This window comes from Sclerotinia sclerotiorum, genomic scaffold (assembly GCF_000146945.2).
Source record: "Sclerotinia sclerotiorum 1980 UF-70 scaffold_17 genomic scaffold, whole genome shotgun sequence".
NCBI classification, from domain to species: Eukaryota; Fungi; Ascomycota; class Leotiomycetes; order Helotiales; family Sclerotiniaceae; genus Sclerotinia; species Sclerotinia sclerotiorum.
The window spans coordinates 28,984-53,562 of record NW_001820819.1 but is presented as its reverse complement, the minus strand read 5'-3'; the positions used below and the strand labels follow the sequence as shown (position 1 = coordinate 53,562).

At 44.3% G+C, this 24,579-nt stretch overlaps 9 protein-coding genes across 9 annotated transcripts; 4 read left to right on the top strand and 5 right to left on the bottom strand.

The window, feature by feature from the left end:
• Nucleotides 1–1,855: 1,855 nt before the first annotated feature.
• SS1G_10975 (hypothetical protein) lies at nucleotides 1,856–4,287 on the bottom strand (the record flags this gene model as incomplete). Its single annotated transcript, XM_001587685.1, has 2 exons — nucleotides 1,856–2,070; nucleotides 2,127–4,287. 2 exons carry the CDS (start codon nucleotides 4,285–4,287, stop codon nucleotides 1,856–1,858), a joined length of 2,376 nt encoding a protein of 791 aa, XP_001587735.1.
• A 306-nt stretch (nucleotides 4,288–4,593) lies between these two features.
• On the top strand, nucleotides 4,594–5,417 carry SS1G_10974 (hypothetical protein; the record flags this gene model as incomplete). Its single annotated transcript, XM_001587684.1, has 4 exons — nucleotides 4,594–4,687; nucleotides 4,752–4,802; nucleotides 4,855–4,955; nucleotides 5,016–5,417. The coding sequence occupies 4 exons, from the start codon at nucleotides 4,594–4,596 to the stop codon at nucleotides 5,415–5,417; spliced, it is 648 nt and encodes a 215-aa protein (XP_001587734.1).
• Nucleotides 5,418–6,124: 707 nt separating this feature from the next.
• On the bottom strand, nucleotides 6,125–11,166 carry SS1G_10973 (hypothetical protein; the record flags this gene model as incomplete). The annotated part of the gene is made up of 11 exons (XM_001587683.1): nucleotides 6,125–6,493; nucleotides 6,559–6,752; nucleotides 6,813–6,908; nucleotides 7,084–7,283; nucleotides 7,779–7,871; nucleotides 7,981–8,107; nucleotides 8,160–8,260; nucleotides 8,364–9,581; nucleotides 9,817–10,220; nucleotides 10,276–10,675; nucleotides 11,057–11,166. The coding sequence occupies 11 exons, from the start codon at nucleotides 11,164–11,166 to the stop codon at nucleotides 6,125–6,127; spliced, it is 3,312 nt and encodes a 1,103-aa protein (XP_001587733.1).
• A 1,700-nt stretch (nucleotides 11,167–12,866) lies between these two features.
• SS1G_10972 (hypothetical protein) lies at nucleotides 12,867–13,100 on the bottom strand (the record flags this gene model as incomplete). The annotated part of the gene is made up of 1 exon (XM_001587682.1): nucleotides 12,867–13,100. The coding sequence occupies one exon, from the start codon at nucleotides 13,098–13,100 to the stop codon at nucleotides 12,867–12,869; it is 234 nt and encodes a 77-aa protein (XP_001587732.1).
• Nucleotides 13,101–13,365: 265 nt separating this feature from the next.
• SS1G_10971 (hypothetical protein) lies at nucleotides 13,366–13,932 on the top strand (the record flags this gene model as incomplete). The annotated part of the gene is made up of 1 exon (XM_001587681.1): nucleotides 13,366–13,932. One exon carries the CDS (start codon nucleotides 13,366–13,368, stop codon nucleotides 13,930–13,932), a length of 567 nt encoding a protein of 188 aa, XP_001587731.1.
• Nucleotides 13,933–15,089: 1,157 nt separating this feature from the next.
• On the top strand, nucleotides 15,090–16,827 carry SS1G_10970 (hypothetical protein; the record flags this gene model as incomplete). Its single annotated transcript, XM_001587680.1, has 3 exons — nucleotides 15,090–15,439; nucleotides 15,821–16,577; nucleotides 16,633–16,827. The coding sequence occupies 3 exons, from the start codon at nucleotides 15,090–15,092 to the stop codon at nucleotides 16,825–16,827; spliced, it is 1,302 nt and encodes a 433-aa protein (XP_001587730.1).
• Nucleotides 16,828–17,709: 882 nt separating this feature from the next.
• Nucleotides 17,710–18,234, bottom strand: SS1G_10969 (hypothetical protein; the record flags this gene model as incomplete). Its single annotated transcript, XM_001587679.1, has 1 exon — nucleotides 17,710–18,234. One exon carries the CDS (start codon nucleotides 18,232–18,234, stop codon nucleotides 17,710–17,712), a length of 525 nt encoding a protein of 174 aa, XP_001587729.1.
• A 299-nt stretch (nucleotides 18,235–18,533) lies between these two features.
• SS1G_10968 (predicted protein) lies at nucleotides 18,534–19,481 on the top strand (the record flags this gene model as incomplete). Its single annotated transcript, XM_001587678.1, has 2 exons — nucleotides 18,534–18,807; nucleotides 18,901–19,481. The coding sequence occupies 2 exons, from the start codon at nucleotides 18,534–18,536 to the stop codon at nucleotides 19,479–19,481; spliced, it is 855 nt and encodes a 284-aa protein (XP_001587728.1).
• Nucleotides 19,482–19,736: 255 nt separating this feature from the next.
• Nucleotides 19,737–23,612, bottom strand: SS1G_10967 (hypothetical protein; the record flags this gene model as incomplete). Its single annotated transcript, XM_001587677.1, has 5 exons — nucleotides 19,737–19,764; nucleotides 19,829–20,804; nucleotides 20,859–22,927; nucleotides 22,990–23,088; nucleotides 23,428–23,612. 5 exons carry the CDS (start codon nucleotides 23,610–23,612, stop codon nucleotides 19,737–19,739), a joined length of 3,357 nt encoding a protein of 1,118 aa, XP_001587727.1.
• Between the last annotated feature and the right edge of the window lie 967 nt (nucleotides 23,613–24,579).

The window sequence follows — 24,579 nt, the reverse complement described above, 5'->3', positions numbered from 1 at the left end:
GAAATGATTTCCTGGATAGAATTTACTATTGGGCTACCTAGAGATTGCCGATTAGATATATCCTGAATATGAAAGATATTAGTTTATATTTATGAATGCGTGTGCTGCCGATGTTGTAAATTTGATTGGGCAGGGATGGTATTCATGGGGAGGAGGGGGTGGTTATGGGAAAAGATTATGCCTTTCACCACCTTTAATCATATTCTTCATATTTATTCAAAAGTCAATATACAATATACAAATCTAATCTGATTCCTAACTATCTTTATATAGATATGATATATATAGCCTAACACTTACATCACTACTCATTTATTTTCTTTTATTTGTTTCATTCTGAAGAGATGAGAGTACTCGAGTAGAGATTGGATAATAGCTGTATTATATTTTATATTCTTGTTCTTGCTGAGCTTAGGGCATACCTTGCAAGATAGATATATCAATATGGGATGGGAGGAGGAATTTTGGGGAAAGTCTTGTGGGATTTGGTTTAATATTTTGAGAGTTTGTGATTATTTCATCTCCTGTATCCTATATCGGTGTCTCATATCTTCATTTCTATCTTTCCCCCCTTGCTTATTGGTTCTTCAATGATATATATCTACATTCATTTTCCGTGCCTGACATCTTGATACAAAATAATAGCTCCCCAAACCTTTTCAATCCGTAACCACCAGTCATATTCCCTGGTACACTTAATACAGTCCGCAATCCATGAACTGTGTTCTGTCTCTCTTCCTACTTGAGCATAATGCTTTGTAGCTCAGCATAGTATTGCGGAGTAAAGCAAAGCAAAGCTATAAGCTCCAACCATAACCAAACATGTCTCCAAAAGGCAAGGCACATAAAGTACAAAAACTCATGAAAAGTACCTAGTTAAAGTACCTACATAGTAAATCATCCTAACGGTAATATTTACCTTTTTTCCTCTAGCCGATCGTAATATTGATATTGATATTGAGATCTTAAATACGCACAAATCAAATGTTTCCCCATTTCCTTTTCGTAACCTATAACGGAGAAGCTGAATATGGTTTCTCTTCCTTAGAGAATGAGGATGTAGTTAGGTATAGTATCAAATATTTTACTAGGTGCTGTGCTGTAATTACTGTACCTTTTGGAATAATAATGTGTGATTCGATGACCAGATATTTAAAAGGAAGTGCATGCACGGTAATGAATAAATAAAGGAAGAGAGAAGATAAAATAGAAAGAATAGGATATCAAGTCTGAATGAAGGTAGAGATGAATGAGTTCCTAATAATATATCGAGAAACCCGCATAAATGGTACAAAAATTACACTCAAAAGGGTTTCATTCTTAATCCTAGGTCTGTTTATTTAAATGCACATGTATTGAGCGAAATAGTCCTTTCCAACTTAATTGCTCTTTCCAGGATATATGTGGTGAGCGCAAAGTTTATCAAAAACCATGAGGATATCTTGACAAATTGTCCATAGATGATTCAACTCAAATGGTTTACTTGAAGAACCTCCTTATGTACAGCGAGAACCAACTATAAGTGAGCCAGTAAATCCTTCAACGCAGACATCAGATTTCTCTTCATCCATCGCCATACCTGCAATTATAAACTCCCTCTTATTTGAGGAGCCGGTCATCACAAATTGAAATGACACAATGTCGCTGTAATATTCTTTTCGTTCTACTCATCTCACATGACGCTAGATCTAGGATGCTTGTAGCAAAGAAAACACAATGCATCAAATGCTCTTCTTTATGTAGTAGTCATGATGCTTCCCCAAACCCCAGATTCTTACATCATCATCTTCGTATTTGTTAAATTCATCTCATCTCATCAAAACTCTAAACTCCATTCCACCAGAGATCTCACAATCTAAGCAGCAGGTGCAGCAGGTGCCACAGCTGCCGCTGGCTCGGCAGCCTTTGCTTCACCAGGGAACGGATTATCCGATCTTCGCTCATCACGAAGTGCCGTGAGCTTCTCAATCGCTTCTTGCAATGAAACAGGCTTTCCTCTATCTTGACTCGATGTATCGTCACGGTTCCTAACATTAACTTCGCGACCGTTCATTTCCGTATCCCCGACAACTTTTGACAGCGTTAGTATAAATTTGTGAATATTGAAAGAAAACGTGGCTGCTTACCGAATATAAAATTGTATTGTGCCAATTGGCCTGTACGGATCTTCTTTTGCAGGGTGTTGCCACTGAGGTCAACATCAATGAACATTTGTTGTTTGTGGAAGATGGATTGAACTTCTTTAGCATATTCAAAGTAGCCAACACCGACTGGGATAACGAGGATTTGTCGAGGACTCAACCAGAAAGGCCATTTACCTGCGAAATGCTCAATCAAGATGGCCGTGAAACGCTCGATACTACCTGCCATCGCTCGGTGAATCATGACTGGTCTGGCGCATCCAGGAGTAAGTGGTTTATATACTCTCTCCTTTGGAACATTTGGATCTTCTGGTTCGGTATCCTTTTTTGGTTTGACAACGGGCTCCTTGACGGCCGCCTCTTCCTTCTTGGTTGGCACATCACCAGTGTTGTATTCAAGTCCAAAGTTTTGAGGCAGTTGGAAATCAAGTTGGATTGTAGCGCATTGCCATTCTCTCTTCAGACAATCACAGATAGTGATATCAATCTTTGGACCATAGAAAGCACCATCACCTTCATTAAGTTCCCACGGGACTCCGCCATCACTTGACGCAAATTCGTCTAAGGCAGATCGGAGTTTATCCTCTGCCATATCCCAAGTCTCAATTTTACCCAAAAACTTCTCTGGGCGGGTAGAAAGCTTCAGCTTGAATGTGAAACCCAAAAGGCCGTAGATAGCCCTGAGGAAGTCGAACAAGCCGGTAATCTCATCCTTGATCTGGTCTTCCCTACAGAAGATGTGGGCGTCGTCTTGCTGGAATCTTCTTACTCTTGTCAAACCAGTCAATGCACCCGAAGCTTCGTTACGATGCAGCACACCAAAGTCTGCAACTCGCCATGGCAACTCCCTATGACTACGTTCACGGTGTCCAAACATTAAGCAATGGCCAGGGCAGTTCATGGGCTTCAAAGCAAAAACATCCTTCTCGACCGGGAACGTGAACATGTCATCCTTGTAGTATGCCCAATGACCAGAGGTCTTCCAGAGTTCAGAGTTGTACATATTTGGCGTAATGACTTCGTTGTAGCCACGTTTCCAGTACTCCTCTCTCAAGAATGACTGGATAGTGTTATAGATACGAGCACCATGTGGCAACCACATTGCAGACCCAGGAGATAATTCGTGGAAGAAGAACAGTTCTTGATCCTTACCAAGTTTTCTGTGATCACGCTTTGCAGCCTCCTCCAAAAACTTCTTGTGCTCGGCCATTTGCTTCTTATCTGGGAATGATACACCATAAATTCTCTGCAGAGAGTCGTTGTCTTTATTTCCTAGGAAGTATGATGCTGAATTCTTCATGATAGCAAATGTCTCGATCCTGCCGGTATTAGGAACGTGAGGGCCTCGACACAAATCGATCAGAGGTCCATTCCGGTAGACAGTGGTGTTAGTTCCGTCCGCAATCTTGTCCTTAATGATATGCTGCTTGTACTTGTTGTCCTTGAACATCTCCAAAAGATCGTCTTTGGAAAGAACCAATCGCTCGAACTTCTGCTTCTCCTTTACAATTTGGCCGACCAATTTCTCCAATGGCTGCCAGTCTGCGTCGGTAACTGTTCCTTGGTTGGGTAGACCCATCTCATAATAGAAACCATTGTCAATAGGAGGCCCGATACACAAACTGCAACCGAACCGTCTTTCTGAAGCTTCACCCAATATATGAGCGCTAGAATGCCAGAAGACTCGTCTACCCTCATCATTTTCAAAAGGAAGCAACTCAAGTTTGCAATCATTTTCCAAAGGTCTCTCCAAATCCCATAGTTGTTCAGAGTCTCCATTCAATTTGGCAACAACAGTACGCTTAAGAAGACTCTTCGAAATTCCCTCTGCGATTTGCGCGGGGGTAGTCTCCCAAGCGATACCTTCCTTAATGGATCCATCGGCAAGAGTAATGGTAATAGGCACTCTTGGTTTCGCGGCAATTTCAGCATCGTATTTGGCCTTCAACTTGTCGAAAACTGCTATGCGATGAGCAATAAATTCTGGCGCTGGGTTGAGTTCCAAAGGTCCGGAATCTGCCCCACTATCCCCTCCCTTTTCCTTCTTGGGCTTTGGTGCTTTAGGTGCTTTAGGTTTCTTCTCTCCAATGGCAACATTTTTAACACCCTCTGCCACCTTCTCGACTGCCTCCTTTGCCTGTTCCATGGTGTTTGGAGGGGGTTTTTTATCCGATTCTGTTTCTGCCGTACTTGGAAAAATCAAGTACAACTAGACGGTTGTCCTTTTTAATAAATTTATGACTCAAACCATCGTTTGAAACGTTTGCCCGCTCTTCACTTGAGCCGTGCACTCTGTGGATGACTAAGGTGAGTCCAGCCAATCAAAATCGTCCTCAGCTGTGCTCCACGCTACCCAGTTTTCGCTTGGAATAATTTTTTGGAGAGCTTTAATTTTTTGTACCTCTCAACGATAACGCCAAAAACACCCTCGAATAATCGACAACAGCAAACAATGTCTTTCCGAGGTGGATCAAGAGGCGGTCGCGGTACCGGTGCCAATGCTGGTTTCAGCGGTGGTAGAGGAGGATTCGGTGGTCGTGGTGGAGGTGCGTTGATGCGAATTTGCGAATTTGAGATCAATTGTGCGCAATTACTAACGCTTCACAATAGGCCGCGGCGGTTTCCAGCAAAGAGACAACGGCCCTCCAGCAGATGTCTTTGGTAAAATAGCCTCAATTAACATTTTCAGAGCCAATTGCTAATATTGGAATAGCTATGGGATCTTTCCTCCATGCCAGTGAAGGAGAAATTGTCTGTGAATCTATCAATACTAAAATTCCTTATTTCAATGCGCCAATCTATCTAGAGAACAAGGTAAAAATCTCTAATCCCCAAAACGTTATGGAAGACATAGGCTAACAATCGAATTGATAGACTTCAATCGGTAAAGTTGACGAAATTCTCGGTCCCATCAACCAAGTTTATTTCACCATCAAGCCCACCGAAGGTATCCAAGCTACTTCATTCAAGACTGGCGACAAATTCTACATCGGAGGCGACAAACTTCTTCCATTAGAGAAATTCCTTCCAAAGCCAAAGCCACCTCCAGGAGCACCAAAACCAAAGAGAGCCGGTGGTGCCAGAGGAGGTAGAGGAGGACCAATGAGGGGTGGACGAGGTGGCGGAAGAGGCGCGCCACGCGGAGGAAGAGGTGGTAGTGGAGGTTTCTCCAGAGGTGGAGGCGGCGGTGGCTTCTCTAGAGGTGGTGGTGGTTTCACTCCTCGAGGTGGCGCGAGAGGTGGTTCGAGAGGAGGATTTTCCCGAGGTGGCCGTTAAATCGTAGGCTAAAGAGCTGAAGTAGACAAATCTGGGTATATGGCGTTTTTAAGGGTCTGTTTGTAGGTACGGCTTGGGCTGCTGCGAACTTCTGTGTAAAACTTGTATTTTCTTAGTCAATAGTCGGTGGGACTATTGGAAAAATCCCCAAGCTTCGGGCAACATATTACACATGTTTCACCAAAGAGAATCTACTCTGAATTGAGATCAAGCAGCCACCGAGGAATAATGGACCGAAGAGCTTTCCATACGCACTGAATTATCCGTAAATCTAGCCTTTATCCAGTTTTCATCTGGGTAGGATCCAACACCTTAGTTTCACATACATAAATGCAAGTGTTACCCAATCCGCCAGCCAGATTGCAAAACGAAAGCTTAAGGAGGCTACATTCCGAGCCCCGGTAGTATCGATTCATTATTCTGCGCCTGAATTGAAGGATTAGGTATGGCAAGAAATATCATAAAATTCACATCACGGTTTGATGACACATTAAACAAAAATTTTCACATGCACATGCACATCAGTCCTATACTCAACTTGAGAAGAGGATTGCATTTTAATATATGTAATGCGCCAATTGAAAAACTTTGAGGTATCATATACGTACTTAATCTCCATTCCACCACCAAATCGGGTATGACTATTCCCATTTGTCCCTTCTGCTCCTTCCTGCCTCACCATAATCCATCCCTAGCATAATACATAATCATGGCTTAGGGATATGAATAGTTTTACTAGTCATCATGCAACCCCAAAGAACAAAAAGTCCCACCACCGGGTGGAATTCAAACATGGTACCAGTACCCACTGTTCCCAATGGTATATTGTCCAGAATCCAACCCTTAGACACCCAGTATGCCATTAGAGCAGCGATGGAGAGGGAGGTCGGAATGGGTGTGCCTTCGAAGTATTTACTCTTTCCGGTAGCATCCTTGGGAACATTGGCTACGGTGATGTTGAAGCGAGCGAGGCGCGTAAGACCACAGAGGACAAAGAAGGTCAGGAAGAAATGGTCGACAGGAGTGCGGATACCAATGGCAAAAGCTGCGGCTGCGGGAGAGACTCCAAAGGATACCTATGGTAGAAATTATTAGCATCACCAATTGAATGATGCATACAGGTATAATTAGAGAGACACACCAAATCTGCTAATGAGTCCAATTCTTGGCCCATCAAACTACTCTTCTTCCTCCACCTTGCGACCTTCCCATCCATGAAATCGAAGAACAGCCCAAATGGCATGAAAGCCAAAGCCGCCCAAAGATTTCCATGCGCGTCGGCTGGGCCCAGACAATAGCGCATCGAGGAGAACACAGACATAACACCACAGAATCCTAAGGAGCAGCAGTCAGTAAATTTGTGCGAAAGGATGTAGGAGGGGTGGCACTAATTACCGTTGAGTTCGGTGATCAAATCTGCAAGATGCAGCATCTTAATCATAGAGAAATGACCGGTGTCCTTCTCCAACAATCTCTTTTGCTTATCTACGGCTATCCCCTCCGTTAGCACACATTACAATTATACAAATTCGATCTGTTCACACACGAGGGGGAGGGGCAATCATTTTCGCCGTCATAAACACTCACCGACTGCTGAATCCTTCGTTGCGCCATTTGTGGCACTGCCACTATTTCTTTTCGACATTTGAGATGAATTAATTCGTACCGAGTATTCGTAGCGTAGAGGGAAGTGATGGTATTGTGAGGTTGTTGATTTTGAGACTTTTGGGAAGTCGTTTTCTAGGTTTGTTTTCTTTCGTTAAGAAGAGCTTGGTTTTAGCACCCATGACGTTGAGTGATCGCCAAGCCACAGCTGAACAAGGGGCATGAGCAAACTTTAAATACCAACAAGTACTCGAGTAGGCTCTAGTAGGTGAATAAGTCTTACTTTTATTGCCTTGGAAGGATTCGAGCAAGATTCGCCGGGTGTGTGAAACAAAGATTAAAATTTCAGCCGATCATTCACATGCTCAACATCTTCGTCACAAAAGGCAGTTAGTTGTTTTCTTCTTTGGTTTTGGTCCTCATATACAGTATGTGCTTCGTGATGCAAGCGATATCTTCATCAACGGCCTTTAGAAAGCCTCAAAGACATCCAATTCAGCTCACAGTCACATTCGACAATGATTCACAGTTGAAAAAAGTCTGCCATTTATTCTAAACCGCCTCCGTAGATATGCACCCATACGCCATATGCACTCGTGCATTTACCAAGGCATTGTTGCTAGCCACCATGGGAAATTGATATCGTGGGATAGCGGGAATTTGTAAAACCCGTTCGAATTATGTCGTCCCAAGCCAAATTATACAATATTAATGTGTACTATTACCATCTTCCAGCAATATCTTTTAGACCTTTACCGTGTAAGAATAATGCCAAATCCATCAATCCATGCTGCACATGATCCTGAAACGCCCGCAATGGTGTATCCTCTCGGGGGTATCAAAGTATGCCTGGAGAATATCAGTGAAAATGCACAAGGATAGCCAGAAGGAATAAGCTAGCTGTCGTGAAGTTTGTAACACCTCACTTGATACAGCACAACGTGGGGAAAATACTAACCCAGAACCGCCAACAGCGTTTCCAAAAACCTGGGACTTCCTCCCTAAACTAGTCATAATTGCAATACCGTCCAACCACAACCCACTTCTGACATAGAACCCGGTAATATATTCTCCTCGGCGTGTATCTATGATATTATTAGTACTTAAGACTTGATATGTGATGAGTCTAGAATATACCGAGACTAAAATCTGCAGCCGATCCACCCCTCTTGCCAAAAAGTTGCGAGGTTGCATCCTCGTAAATAAACTCTATACCGTCGAGCGCGAAGCCCGCCCAACTAGAGTACTTGTCAGTAATCGTACTTGACTGAATCATCTTGGAAATGCGGAAAACAGCGACCCAGTATGACCCTTCCGGATGTTTTGAAGCAATGCACTTACACCCTCACCTGTATCATCAGTTTTGTTTGATAAATTGAACTATCAAATATGACCTCCTGCGGCTGGGTGCCATCCATCTGTGACGCGCCCAATTTACTGCTTCTGAAGGCCATTTGTCCATTCTTTAATTTCAGCTTGCTGGCTTTGGAGACGAGCTGGGCGAAGTCTTCAACCTCATGGCTACCACCACCGAATGATTTCACAGAGAGCTTCAGCCTCGATTTTCGGCGTTCCTCAGGTAGTTGACTTCTTAGATCTTGCTCCGTTAGAGTAATCTGTCGTTGGATGGGCCCGTTGCCATTTCCATCTCCGAACTCTTGCCAGTGATGACAAAGATCGTCGCCCTCGGTAAATATTTCGAGGAAAGCTACCCCAGATGCCGCTGTAACGATCACACTTCCATTATCCACGGGCCATACTTGGATGGAGTCATCGCTAACTCGTGGAGGGTCCGTGGGGAGTGCGAACGACGGGTGGCTCCTGAAACGCAGAGTGTCCAGCCTATGCCATGTGCATTCGTCTCTGGGTAAAACCAGCCCGCCCTTCGATTTTGTACGTGTCGAATAAGGCTCTCTAGTGGTAAAAGACCGGTTCAACGTAACGTAATCTCGAAGCATTACCCCATTCTCCTGATGAGGGCATCCAAACAAATGGCCCACTTCATGCAGGTGGGCGCCTATCCCAATGTTGGCAGCTTCCCAGTTGCTGCCAGATTCATTACAGTCATTCGCTACAAAATTGGTGTCCGTGACTGTACAATCAGAAAATGCCGGCACAACTTCTTCTAGCGTAGATGGGTAACTTTGTAATGCCTGGCTACCGAAAATAGCTAGCTGAAGCTCTCCACCCCCACCTCCAAGGGCGGCATGACCAGTGATCATGTTGTGCCGCTTTTCCCAATGAGCGTCCAGGAGGAGAACTGTCACATACTGTTTCTGACCTGGCTTGGGCTTAAAGTAATTTTTGACATCCTCACTAGCAAAGGCAAACAAATCACCTCGGCGGGTGCCATTTTCGTTCTGCTGGGCAACATCGAGATGTCGAAGTTCGTCAACAGTTTTCGAGCTTCGGATAACATGGACTTTTGCTTCACTTCTCATGGTCCCCATCTCACGGTCTCTATAGTTCGAAGTACCTGTAATCCACTCCTCTTCAAACCTAAACGTCCTTCGACCAAGCTTATTTCGAAACATCTGCTCGGCGGTAAATGCCTGCCAACTGGTAATCGTTAGTTCATTCTCTTCAGCTAAAGGATATTTTGATATGAAGGAAGAAACAGGAGCCGATCTAGGAGGATATGGCACTTTGCCAAATTCTGAACCTCGGGGGAACAAACTCTGTTCCCAATGGCACTGGGTGAAAGAATATGCTGGCTGCTAATTCGTAGCAACAACCACACCGGGCTAGTTGCTACCATAAAGTAGAAGTTTATAAGGGGAAGAGATACACGTACAGATAAGCTGCCATTCTGAACTTTCGTATAGCAGTATCTAAGCCATTGCCCTCTCTCTCGATGCGCGAGGGTACGGCATCAAATGTCCCCGGAGAATCTTTCCCGAGTAGTATAACCAATTGAAGCGGGGGATTTGTAAGAGTTGGCAGCATGTGGAGAGTGAGGTAAGAGGAATGTATGGGATTAGGAGAGTTGCTGTTCGCAAGTTTCGGAGATGTGAAATCGAATCTTAACCGATTGGGGCCCGGGCTAAGGTAGACAAGTGCCTTGAAGTGCGACTCGGAAACAGGCCAGTATGTCGGAGGAAATCCATCGTCTAGACGAGTGACTGTGAGGGTCCCGTCTATCTGTACTTCTGATGGATCTGATATTGTGCCATATATCGACAAGACCTTTTGATATACCTAGTCAAAGTTTGTTAGCTCTGCCCAATCCTGCGGCACTTGCAGGATAGCTTACCCATGTATTGTCCGTGATGGACAAAATTCGCGGTGAGTATGGTGAGACGGGCAAAGCCGATTTTGAAGAAGGAGATCCTAAACCGGACATCCCAGATACGCTGTATCTATTTGACCCAGTCGTCGAGACAGTTGGTCGAGTTACTCCCATGCCGTTGAGGGTGGATGAGGATTGTGAATTTGGCATTGTTGGCGGCGTTGTAGCGCCATAAGAAGAATTCAAGGAGATTTGCGATTTACTCGAAGTGAATGTGTTGCTTCGAAGACCACTGCCATTGCTTGCATTACTGACACTCGATTCCCCAGTGCTGGAATCTGTTGTCTTTGCGACGGGCTTGGAGCGCCTCTTAAGGTCCTTCAAAAAGGAAGGGGCCATACTACAGCCAGAGCAAGGAGCGTAGCTAAAGAAAAGGAGAAGAATCAATTAGCTTGCGATGGTAAGCGAAAGAGACATTGAAATAATTAATCTCTTGGAGAATGATGGCGATGATGGCAATGATGATGATCGATGATGGCAGACCTTGGGTGATATTTTTCTCAAGTCGGTGCTTCCCCCAGTTAATAGTAGGTAAGGTAATGGAAAATAAGGTTGGAAAAGCGGAATGTTTAAATTTTGAGACTAATAATAATAAGATGGCGACGCTTGGTTTCTTGATGGAGGGGGTTGGATGGTGCGAAAGAGGTTCTCCAGGGATGTTTATTAGATGGGGGACAAAATGAAGATGGTGGATCCTTGTTTTAGAAGTTCAAAGGCGTGAATATGAATGTAAGGACCTAGGTACGGTGCTACTCGAGTAGGTAGATTTAATGATGGAGGGTAGTAACGTGGTATTTCACCTATAGAGATTCCTGTTTCTCTCTTTTCCCTCCTTTCTCTCTTTTGTTCGCTCATATGGAAAGTACCTAGGTTTGCATGAGATCGAGCACCATTATTAGGACTTCTCCAATATTGATCCATTGATCCATCCACCCACCCAACATATATGCACAGCATCCAAGGAACAGAAACATTTGAACGACTATTTGGCGGAGTCTGGGCATTTGCTAGGATACCCCTTGTAAGGCATTTCTTATCCATCGCCGGAAAGGGAAGATACGCCTTTTTTTGGCATCAATCATCTGAACTGCATCTGAACTGCATCTGAACTGGTACGGCAGGCAATATATAATTACCCGTTATTTGTACATGACATATGGAGTGGCATGATGGATGAGGACGCAGAGGACGTACCGGTGGTCCATACAGTTAATTGATGGATAGATGATCATCATCGTCAATACCTTCCGTTGGTGTGCTTTTAATACAAGAAAGGTTTCAGCAGTTGGGTAACCAAATCTCCTCTGCACTGCCGCAGTCATATGAAGATCCACGATATTGAGTCTTGCTGTGGTCTCTTAAAATCCTTCACGACATGTCTGTCGTGTCGACTACCTACGTACTAGCTATGCATTCCAGACTTTATTAGAGGGGTTGTATAATAATATGTCAAGGTGAAAAGCTGACGAGAGCACGGGGCACACAGGCACGGACATGGCTCGAAGGAAGGAGGAAGAAGGCTTTGTTGGACACCACGACTGTGTTTATAGCTAGCGAGTATGTATGGCGCTTATGAAACACACAATTCAACATCTAATACGGAGCCGTAGGTGTAGAAACTTTTGATAAAGGCTATATAACTTGACTCGGAATTTATAGGTGTTGAATCAAATGAGCACAATGCACGTTCTGCTCAAAGGTAGGTATTATTAGGTAGTATGTATGTTAGTTAGTATCCATCCATACCTTATCTGATACGACAATGCGAACGAGGAAGTTCTCACTCTCTTTACTATTATGATTATAGTTGTTATTGTTATTGTTATTATTGGTCAATGCTAACCAGTTCAACTTGTCTTTTTCACAACATGCTTATCCCATTTTAGCGGCCCTCCAAACTAGGCTCCTTACAGCACCAGTGCACCTAAAGAGAAGACCTAAAAACTAGATCCCGTCAAACCGCTAGGCCCAAAGGCCCTTAGCAGCTCAGTCTGACCACTTCCCTTGTAAGCGATAGATAGGTAGATAGCAGCCAAGAATGAATGAATGAGCCACGGAATTCCAACCTCTTCATCGTCGAACCGTATCATTCAACCAACCATCATACAATCAATTTACCTTTCTGCTAAAAGAGAAACAAAAGAGAAAAAACTGTATGATAATCTTCGACCCTTTCTGTCATTTTCTCAAGCTTGCTGTTCAATCCCTTGTCCACATTGCTCTTGACCCGCAACAGAAAACTTATTCGAGAGAAAAAAAATTCCCCAGGTGGAAGAAGCTAAGGCCAATTTCACTTTCGGCGCCAACCTTCTCTTCTCACCTGGAAAATATCTAGAACATCTTCCATTCGGATATACTTCCTTGTACAATCTCAACAGCAGGCAGATCAATCTTCGCAGCAAACTGGCAATTTATAAAGATGTCTTCCCCGTGGAAGAAGCAGCCCGAGGAGGTAGCGGGGGCAGTTTTGAAAAGAGCCGAGTTAAGCAAGGTAAACTTTCTTGTGCCATTCGGGTCAAGTCCTCTGTCTCAGCACCACACTAATGTCAAATTATCTAGATGGCTCGGAAACTGCAGAATCGACTGGCGCTTGCACAATTTAAAACCGAAAGGGGTTGGGAGGATCTCACACTAGATACAATAGAACCAAGGATGGAAGAAGAGCTGAGGAGAAGACGGCCAACCTCAAGCGGAGATGTATTATCCGACTCATCCTCCAGTGCTGCATCTGACTTGCCATATTCGAACCGAAGAACCTTACTAAGCTCCCCTTTGAAAGCCGCAGCCATATTTTCCGATCGCATTGTATCGAGTGGTAGCAGCACTGGGCCTAGGAAGAGGTCGTACCACACCACTTTCCAACCACCGAGCTCAAATATGGGATCTCGAAAAAGGGTTCGCTCTTCTCCAACACCCAGTAGATTACTACGACAGCCCAACAGTTCTTGGAAGAATCACCGCCAATTAACCCAATCATCACCTATCAAGCCACGGAAACCTCATTTCACCACCTCGGCGGGACCGGATATCTCCTTCTACAGGGGATCTTCGCATATGCCAGATGATCTTACCTCTCCCAACTTCGCAGCTCCATCCGATGACGAAGACAACCACCTTCCTCTACATTCTTTTAATATCCTGCCCTCGTCTCCGCGAACTCCATCTCCTATCCGAAACAGAGGCAATCCACACCATCGAATTAAAGATGGCAATGGCAGGTCAGCAGAAGAAGAAGCAGATCTCTTACTGTACCTCAGTAGTCCTGCAAATCCCGCTTCACGGACAAGAATGCAACCACCATCTACCCCACCGTCCAGGAAGCTTGATTTGCCATCATCTATGATGACCACCCCAATTTATAGCGGTGGTCTCTCAATATTCGGTGCACCTGCCACGCCTTCACAAGGATTCGACTTCGCCGACTTTGTCAATATCACGCCAAGTCCCGCCCAAACGACTTGGACTCCAAGAGCTGCTAAGACTCCGTTGACTGTTGCACGCAGGCGCTTAACATTCGAAAACTTTCACGCACCAAATGCAAGTCCATCAAGGCGCGAGAGTCCTGCTTCTTCTAAGCACACTGGACTTGGTATGCAATTAGGCGGGGATCTTCTATCCTGATATATTTCTGTTTACGTTTACGATACACTTTTGATGTTTACGATCATCAACTTCTATTCTCACGATTATGTTACTTTGTATATGAATTTGACGGCTCTTCTTATAATGTTTTATCTGCATGCATCGGCTAGCAGAGGTTTGGTGTTTGGTGGGAAGCTACTATGCTAGATGTAAATCCCCAGTAGGGATACAAGGGATGTGATGAAGTGACTGGTTTTGGGTTTTATTGTATCTCATTTATGGCGGGTAAGAAAATATCTGATATGGAAAGACGACGAGATGGTATGGGAAAGGAAGGAATGCAAGGCGGGGAAATTCCCGAGAGCTTGGGCTTGTCTTTCAATATGGCGAATCTAATTTGACACTGAAGTTCGTGACAAATGGTGACGTGACGAGATGTGGAAGGGTGCTTTAATAACCAATGACATTCAACTTATCAAAATTGGATTCTTCACATACTTTGATTGGCTGAATTCAGAAAATGGCTTAACTGAGGACAGAATATGAGGCATGGACACACGGCAGTAAGATCACGATCTTCTTGTACATACCTACACTAGGCGGCAGGTAGGTAAGCACAATCCACCAACCGGTAGTCGGCTCTTATAACCGGCCGACTATTCCCTAATCGGGAAAACCGAGACTCTCCTGGGAAGCGAATTGTCCCTTTGCCGGTTTCGATAGAAGAATATATCAGTCTAGATTATTACCAAAACCCTTTATTATTGGTACACGATTCTGAATTACCAAATTAATGTAACGAATTATCATTATTTGGCTTTGATTATCAAATTGAAACCAACAATATGAAAATTATTACATTAATTCGAAAATTGATTACTATTCATATATCATGTACACCAAGCGGTGCATTTCATTCTCCGAGGATATTCGGTTTCACCCACTTGTAGGAGCTCGTCGGAAGGATGCCTCACGAACTATGGGGTATCGCCAACAAAAGGGGGGCCTTTCGTTGTAAACATATAAGATGTGAGTTGCTTACTCCCTCCTCGATCCATCCGCAATGCGATCATTTACTTTATTATTCATCATTCACATTTTAATATCTTTTGTACCTTGAATACTCACTGGAGGAGTAGATTCTATAAACATCGCAATTCGTTCCAAGATATACTTCCTGATATATCTTGGAAACAATGACTTCTACCGGTGTTTGGATAGCTTCCTTCGTTGTGTTCTATTATATTGCAGGCAGGCTATACAAATCATACAGATATTCCGCGAAATCACGCCACTTCAACTGTGAAGAACCAGTAACGCATGAAGCGGTCAGTCGCTGGCCTTTCGGTCTTGACCTCTTCAAGAGAATATTGGATGCTGAGCTAGGGAAATACTTCCCAAACTTCCTTCAAGGCAATGTCGAACGTTATGGCAACACATTCAGATATCATGTCATGGGCTCGTCGACTGTTTTTACTATAGATCCTAGGAACATTAAAGCCACTCTCGCGACACAATTCGACGATTTTCAAATCCCACAAATGAGGTCAGGTGCCTTTTGGCCTATGCTTGGGAATGGCATATTTACACAGAATGGCCACGCGTGGAAGGTAACGAGGGATATGGTGAGGCCACAGTTTACTAGAGATCAACTTAGTGACCTTACAGTGGAGGAGAAGCATGTTCAACACTTGATGAGAGCTATAGATGCCAGGCTTCAGGACCAATGGACTGCAGAGATAGATCTGCAGACTCTCTTCTTTAGGCTAACCATAGATTCTGCGACGGAAATCCTACTTGGGCAGTAAGTAGTATCTTTTACCATGCACGATCAGCTTTCTTTCTTAGAATGGTTTGCAGTTACCCCTAATAATCTTCAATAATACAATGATAGATAAGCTGACCATGATTTTAGGTCTTCTAATAGTCAGCTTCTCAAACTACCAGGAAATCACGACAAAGTCGACGACACCGGAATAGACTTCGCAGCTGAATTCGACAACGCTCTATCTTGGACATCTCTTCGGTGCCGTTTCGCTGATAAATACTGGCTGGTCACCAGCAAAGGCTTTACCAATTCTTGCAACAGATTAAACGAGTACGTGGATCATTTTGTCCAGCTCGCTCTCACCAGAAACTCGCTAGGCAAACCTCAGGATGAAGACGACGTATCCGGTGCCAAGGAAAAGTACATTTACCTGGATGCTCTTGCAAAAGAAACTTATGATCCTGTTGACCTTCGCTCTCAATGTCTACATTTGCTTTTGGCAGGCAGAGACACCACCGCCTCGTTATTAGGATGGTTGTTTCTCTGCCTTGCTCAAAATCCCACGTATTACCAAAAGCTTCGCAAAATTGTTATCGAAAACTTCGGAACGTACGAAAATCCTTCTGAAATTACCTTTTCCGACCTCAAACGTTGCAGAGACCTCCAGTATTACTTGAATGAAGCTTTGCGACTTTATCCACCGGTGCCTCACGATGTTAGAGAAGCGAGCAAAGATACAACCCTGCCTTTTGGCGGCGGAAAGGATGGGAACTCAAAAGTTTTCGTCCCCAAAGGGACAGTGATTGAATATAGCGTTTATGTCATGCATCGAAGAAAGGAAATATGGGGTGATGATGCCGATGAATTCCGACCAGAGAGGTGGGAGGGGAAGAAAGTTGGCTGGGAATTTTTACCTGTAAGTCTGGATTCAGCCCATTTTGCCGCGCAAAGCTCGTTACTAATGTTGAAAGTTTAATGGCGGCGCAAGGGTTTGTATTGGACAGCAATTTGCGCTGAATGAAGCTGGATATGTTACTGTAAGGCTTCTTCAGCGGTTCGATATGATTGAGAACATGGAGACAGACCCAGTGATTAAGCATGACTATAAACTCACGGACGCCTCCGCCAACGGTGTGAAAGTCAAGCTTCATATTCCCACTGCATAAAGATGGCACATGGTTCCAGCTTTTTCCGTACCGTACAATTTTGGTTTTATTTAACCTACTGGGATTTCGATTCTGGATGCGCAGGACGAATCTGAACTTTGAAACTTGACCATTTGTACATTATTTCGATGTGTGGTGTTTATAATATTGACGTCTAATGCGTTGAGAGCAAAATTGGTTGGACCGCGACGGTCAAAATTATCAGTTTTGTCAATTCCGATCTCAGCGCTTATCACAGTTCCAATTTGTCAAGAATAATTTTAATCTCCCCAGCTACAAAACCTGGATCATCCATTTGGATAAAATGCCCACAGCCACTTGCAATTTTCACGCCCTCACATCGTCCTTCATCTGTTACACTTACCAATCCTGCATTGTACTTTGCCCAATATCTACATGTTGTTAATTAGACAACTATCCCCGAACAATAGAGTTGCTTCAAAGAAAATAAGTAACGCACGGATTCGTAAACCTCATACTCATACTTCTCGGTGTTCCCATCCTTTCTAAACTCACATCCGCAAACGTGGCCGGATCATGCCCTATAACCGTTAACCACGGGCCCTTTTTACCCGTACCCATAAGTTTCGGCCGATCAGCATGCGGTAGTAACGTCGGTCCAGTTCGTCGATCCATAGATTCAGCGTTCGGGACAGATAAGTCGAATACATTTATTAATCTTGTCCGTGCCCCGATGTATTGCGCGAGCGTACAGTCCGGGGCGACCACAAGAGTTGGATCAAAGGTTGGGGATGAGGGGTCGGGAAGGAAATCACTGTAATTCACGTTTGGGATGTTGGAGTCGAGGGCGAGGAGCGCGCTGCAGATAAATGGATGGGTTTGTATGTAGAGGCGGGATATGGGAACCTAGTTGGGTGTTATTCAGAGGTCATTTAACAGGAGATGTGTATAAATGACATCAGATTTTGACAATAAGGTATCCGGAGCACCTACTCCAATCGAAGCAGCCACGAATATTACACTAAGTCTTCCATCTTCGACCTCATCTGGTTGAAGACCAAACTTCGTCCTAGCGATCACTAGAATGACCTCATGGAGATCATTCGCGGCATCCATGAAATCATGTCCATAACCCTTTCCATTATCTAAAGGATCTCTAGCTGTAGTTAAACCCTGTCCATAACGGTCGTATGTCAAAAGTGATGGACAGTTCCTAACACGGGATCGAAGGATCGAAATACATGATTCCCAAGAAGAGGCAGGGAGTCCAAGCCCATTTACAAAAATGACGAGAGTGTGATATGGTTGGACGCTCGATTCTTGGACGACCGAAGCAGATGCAGCCGGGAAGAAAGTGTGAGATATGGAAGCACGTGGCTTGGAGGGAATGGTGAGGAATGATGGCGATACGTTAATCATAGAAGGAATCAGAGTTGTATGTTCCATTTTGGGGATTGATGTAGCACGGTTAATTGGCCATATTTAAGCCTTCTTCAATATTCAGGTAGCGCGAGTGTGGATCAATTGATAAACATTATCTAATTCAGCCTTATGGTAAGGCGGAGGCAAAACTTTAAATACGCCCAGGGTTGTTAGTCTTAGATCCTTTATCTTATCTTATCTCAATCAATCTCTAAGCGAGCCATGCCCCGTCCCTTGTAACCTTTCGAGCCTTTCCGGCCAATCTTTGTGCTTCGGTAGGACAATAACAACATTTTCATCCCGACGCAGATCACGGTATGAACATGGCATCCCCAGCTATCCCACAGAAGCGAACCTATAGGCACAAATCACACTCGGAAGAATTGAAGAATAAACGTATCTGCACCGCGGCAAGCATAGCTGCGGCAAAGGTATCACAGCAGGCACCTACGATCGAACGAGTCCTTACCATCTCAGAAGATGCCGTCTGGTCACTCCGCAAATCCGATCTCCGAACTCACTTCCTCACTCTTCAACAATACACTCAATCACTGTCGGATGCGGTGCCAAGAACCGATTGCAGTGTAGATGCCCACGGTGATTTAAATGAGACCCACCTGTTTGAAACCCTTCCCCCACTCCTACGCGTGCCACTAGAACTACGTCAATTAATATATCGTCATCTACTAGTGCCGCCCTCCGATGACCCTCGTCTTGGGCCCCATCCCCGCCAACTCCAATCCCACATTTACCTCTCCTGCGTATTTGAAGTTGCGGTCCTCCACCTCAATCGCCAAATATACCACGAAGCGCTCCCAATATTCTACGGCGATCCCCTCCAAACCATCTCTATAACCGTCAATTACAATCTCTGGGCGCACAAGACGCAACGCTCCGATCTAGTTCTCTCATCATCCCTCACCTCATCTATTCGAAATCTGTCGCTTTCCATCCAGCTCGGTAGTGAGAAACGAAAACAGAAACCCGAAGATTTTGAAGCTGAGGCGAGACTAAAGGAAGTAGCTAAAGGTATCAAGAAACTGAGGAAATGGTTAGCAGGAGCCGATATTCAAGTTCTGACAATTGGGTGGCAAGAGCCACCGCAAACTTATACATTGGAGCAGAAGAAAGAGGTTTTGGATGGGCTTAGACCTCTGAGGGCAGTAAGGGTGGAGGCCGGAGATATAAATTGGGGCTTGGATTGGAACAAGGGAAAGAAATTTAGGTTTGACGTTGATTATTTAAAAGAGTTGGAAAGAGAACGATTCTGACATTTGCATGTTAGGGTTCGCATACATCGTAGGCGGTGCTGCGACTGTTTATTTGACTGGGCTCACCGAAACATTGCATGTTAGACAAATGTCGGGATACAGAAACTTCAACCTTTTAAGCTGATCCACCCATCTATCGCCATTCGTAGTACTATGACATTTCCCCATTAAATACAATTCACCCTAACGCCGCGCTATGCACTAAGCCCCCATGTTAGTATTGGAGTAACTTTTTCCCGCTCTTTCCATCCACTTTTAGTGTAGAAAAAGAGCAGAATTGATCCTTAATGGCCACTACCTCATATGTTCCCTCCTGCGAAGACTGTATCGTCTTGCTGTGTTCATACGAGATCTCATGCCTGGTCTCTAGCACATGTGACTTCTGACCCTTCTTCGCATTCGTACTTCTTGTATATGTAAACTCAAAAGGCGGCACACCCCAGAACTCAAATAGAAGTTCGGCTTGCCCACCCTCATGAATATCAACTTCTACTTGCTTTCCTTTACTAATTCTGACACTGGGCATTTCATGGATAACCTTCGTAATCTCAGTCTTTGCTTTACACTCGCTAGCCTTATCCGAGATAGCGGTGATAATGAAACTGCCTGGCTTCTCGGCAATACGCCTGAAACTAGTATTTGGTGATTTTGCTTTCCTTTGCACGTTCTCGAATGTATAGTAGATCTCGAATGGGGGTGTACCCGATAATGTATACCCAATCCGTTCTCCTACACAATAATCTGTACGAGATTCCAGAGGATAGATGGTAGGTACGTCGTAAACTTGTACTTGTACGTGAGGAGCACCATGTTCGGTTTTTTGCTGACAGCCTCTGGAATCGCGAATTTTTCGTACACTGACTTGATGGATGCCCAGAGATAAAACTCGATGAGGTATCCGGAAATCATAATTGTTAGAATCTATATTGGCAATTTTGACAGTTTCGGGTCTGGTACTGCTTTGGTGTTTGATATCAATCTCCAGGTAAAAGGGAGGGATGCCTTCTAATTTGATAGGAATGACTTCATCTCCGGCGAGCTCTTCCTTGCAATACTTGTAGGACTGTCCTGGTTTTATGAAATGTGCAGCCGGTTTCCTGTTGACCTTTTGCTCAATAATGAGCGGCGAGAACTTCTTCGAGTCATGGTCATATAGATTGTCAGAAAGCTCGGAGAATTTATACTCGTAAAGGCCAGGCTTAATTGTGTCCATGCCAACAGTCGAAAGTCCAAGGCCTGCATCGAACTCTTTGTTACTGATAGATATCGAGCCATGCTCCGGTTTATGACGAACTTGATATTTGACGTGATAAGGGGGAGCACCTGTGATGTGTTAGCCGAGCCTGGATGCGATCCTGAAACAATCATTCAACTCACCAATAAGGTTGATCTCCACTGCGTCGATATCACCTTCGCATACTTCATGCTTGACATATTTCTCCCCATTCAATACAAGAGCCGAATTATCCACAAGCTTAATTTTCGGTCTGGGGAGCCAATCAACCTCAAACAAGGACGCCTTGGGATCGACTGTTCCAGGGCACTGGTTGTCGAACACATCAAGTAATTCGTAAGTACCACGAGCATCAACCTTAACCGCATCGTTGGTTGACATGGCTGTTTTCTCCAAGATCTTGCCAGAATCATCATCCACATTTCGATACTTGATGCTCCAAGGAGGCTGGCCAGTCAAGCGCAAAGGTAGCGGAATATTGGTGCCCTCGATAGTCATAATCTTGTGCTTTCCGTCCAGATGACCAAAAGCGACTCGTGGTCTTTGGTGTCTGACCATGAATTTGACCTCACCATTAAGGAATATCTTGCAGCCCGTCTTGTCTTGGACGCTTGCAAGTGCGAGAGAATACTCGCCACCAGTGATCAAAGGATCCGTCTTGATCTTGTATATGTCACTTTCAATTCCAGTGACCTTTTGCTTTCGACGTCTACCGTCATGGACAATCTCGTATTCTAATGTAAAAGGTGGCTCGCCAGAAAGCTCAACATTCATCTCGACAGGCTCCTCAATACAAGCGTCGATATTACCGGCGGGTCGTCTAAGATAAGCTGAAGCTGGTGGCTTGACATCTTGCTCCAGCACTAGATCATTGCTATTCAATTTATGGTTCTTGTAAACAGCGTCATCCACAGAGGTAAATTGGTATTTGAAATGGCCCGCGTCGCGGGGTTTAAGCTCCAGTTGGTGCCGTAAGCCAGATACTTTCACTGATTCATGCTTAAGGCCGCTCTTTGTAATTATGTTGTACCTTACGACGAATGGTGGGGTACCAATTAGATCAAGGTCGACGAGTAGTCCTATGGAGTTGCCAGCACATTTATCGTTGATATTCTCAGCATTTATAGACAGCTGCGGCTCAGGTGGGTTGAGGAGCAAGCAAGAAGCAGGCTCTCTTACTTCACCTTCACAGAATTTGCTTTTGACACCAACGAGAGTGTAAAGACCTGGTTCGCGAATGATTGGCGATTGATGGGCATTGCGTGCAGAATATTCCTCAAAAATCACCTCAGTACCGTGGTCGCCCGCAGGTGTCAAGGTGTCAAGAGGCGAGAATTTGTACGTCAAGGTGTGGGAGGTATCATCTGGTGTTCGGCCAGGCGATGCATATTCAACTGGAAGCTCTGTTGTATGGCCATTGGCAACCATTAGCGGACTCCTAGAATCACAGCCCGTGAGCCTTGAAAGAGGTCTCTCATGGACTATGAGGCTCTGCTCCATGTGTGTATTTTTAGGATAGATGAGCTCCCCATCTTCACCAACAAGTGTGAAGTTTGCAACATTCCCGGTAGCGTCATGAATCTCGTTGATTGAGTATAACCACAGCCCGCTAGGGGTCATAGATTCATTTAATGGGATAATGACTTTTCTTGCCTGCCCCCATGAAACATCCAGATTCCCCGAGGAGATTAATGTGCTAGGCCGAGTTGCACCCGAAAGCGGCGAAACAAAATTCTCAGGTTGGTTACTTTGGAAGTGGAAACTGCGATCTTTGTCGTTGATAGTACGTCCATACACAATCTTTAATGGGGCGGTCCCCTCAAGTTCGATGGAGAGGTCAGAAAGGTCCCCTAGACACTTGTCCGAACTCGTAGACCTAATAACCGCTTTGGGACATTTCACAACAAGTGTGTCGGACATTCTTCGCTGTACTTCGAGCTTTGACTGATCTACAATCTTGTGAAGTCTGTATAATCCCGGTTTCTTCACAGTATAGTCGAGAGTGTAAACATTTGGCTCATCCTCCATCCTTCGAAAGTTCTTCATGTCCCGTTTCTTCAACTCAATCGTTTCGTTTGCATTTGTGTCAAAGTCAAAGCGCAGTAGTTCAATGTGTACAGGCTTGGTCTGGTTGAAGTACATGGGGAGCTTGACGGTAGGGCGACTACTATCTAAACAGAATGGAAGACCATCAGGGTTCAGTGTCGCAGATCTATTAGAGATTAGTATTGGCACGGCATGCTGTGGAGATGTATTGTTTTGGTCGAGACATACCCCTCTGGCAATATATTGATAATTTGTCGACCCATAATCAAAGATGAGTTGTGTAAAATGGCGGCAGGTCGAACACTGTTCTCCGAAATGGAGAGCTCACTGTCAAAAAAGGTCTTTGTGAGAAGTAGAATCCATCCTTGGAGGGGAAGCTTCACATAATTAGCTGTACCGTCCCCAAATCTGCTTCAGGAACCACTTACTCCAATTCTGAACATCAACACGAAATCAAAGATGGCATGTAGCCCAAAAGCTACATGGGATGTCGATTGTGACCACTCCAACCATGGTATTCGGAGTTTCGGTACCCAGTATAAAAATAGGGCGTCCAGCATTACCCATTTCATGAACAACGGAAAGGACTCAGATTCATCCTCTATCAGCTGCCACCAATCATACAAACGCCATACCAACAGCAAGCCATATAATCCTGTAACATACATGCGCTGACTAGGAGCATCGATAAGTTCGACGGGTATTAATGGCGCGTCGGATTCTGTGGCAGCAGGTGATGCCGTAGGAAGATCCCGTAACGGGGATGTCACTCGCCCTGTTGGATTCCTTTGGCCAGGGCCACTGCCAGGAGTAGGCGGAAAGCCAGAACGCATTCTTGGGGTTCCATTCATCTTGTAGAAATTCTATAATCAATTCATAGTTTAAATCTTGACGAAAGTGGTTCGAGGCCAGCCAATGTGCGGGAAGTTAAATGTCGTGGATAGTGTGATGTTTAAAATAAATGAGCGGGCAAGCTATCCGCAGACGGGTTCCTGAAAATGGGGACGTAGATTCCTAGACACTTGAGCCAAAAGGATAGTAAATAAACGGAGATCGACTGGAAATGGATCAATCAATCAATTAATCAATCAGAAAGGTATGGATTTGTCGTAGTTGTTGTATAGTGAATGAATACCGTGGTAAGGAAGGTACTTTTCCAGCTCAAAGTTTGAAAGTTCAAAGTTTCAGAGCAAGAGCTCAAATTTTTAGAGTAGTACCAGTTCTGCCAGTTCTGCCAGTTCTGCCTTAACCTCGATAATTAACAAGTCGCGGGTGCAGTTCCTTGGACGACGCGTCTTTTTTAAATTTTTTTATTTTATGAATTTTCGATTTTCGATGTTTCCACATGGGAGCCAGCATTCAAAAAGCTTGGACCCCTTTCAACCAACACCAATTATTAGTATTACCATTATTACCAGCTCCATAGAATGAAAGGTATAGTGACAGTGACAGTGACAATGACATAAAAAGATGAATAAATGTTTCTACAAAATCAAATAATTCATCAATAATCATTGGTTAGATAGTTCTAAGAAAGGCTTCCATTTCCATGACTTTCTTCTTGTTCCTAATCATACTGCCACCTGCCACCTGCTACCATCTACTCCATATATACACAACATACACTTATCTATCCCCCTCTTCTCCACAACTACTATAAATCACTTTTTATTACCTTTAACCCAATCCCATACCTTTGATCACCACTACTTGCAATTCGAGCTTCCTCCTCTTATGTTTCTGTGGTCCAAAGGCTTGACCGGAGCTTAAAAAATAGTTAATGCAAGTTTCGATTACTTTCCTATATTAAGAATCCAC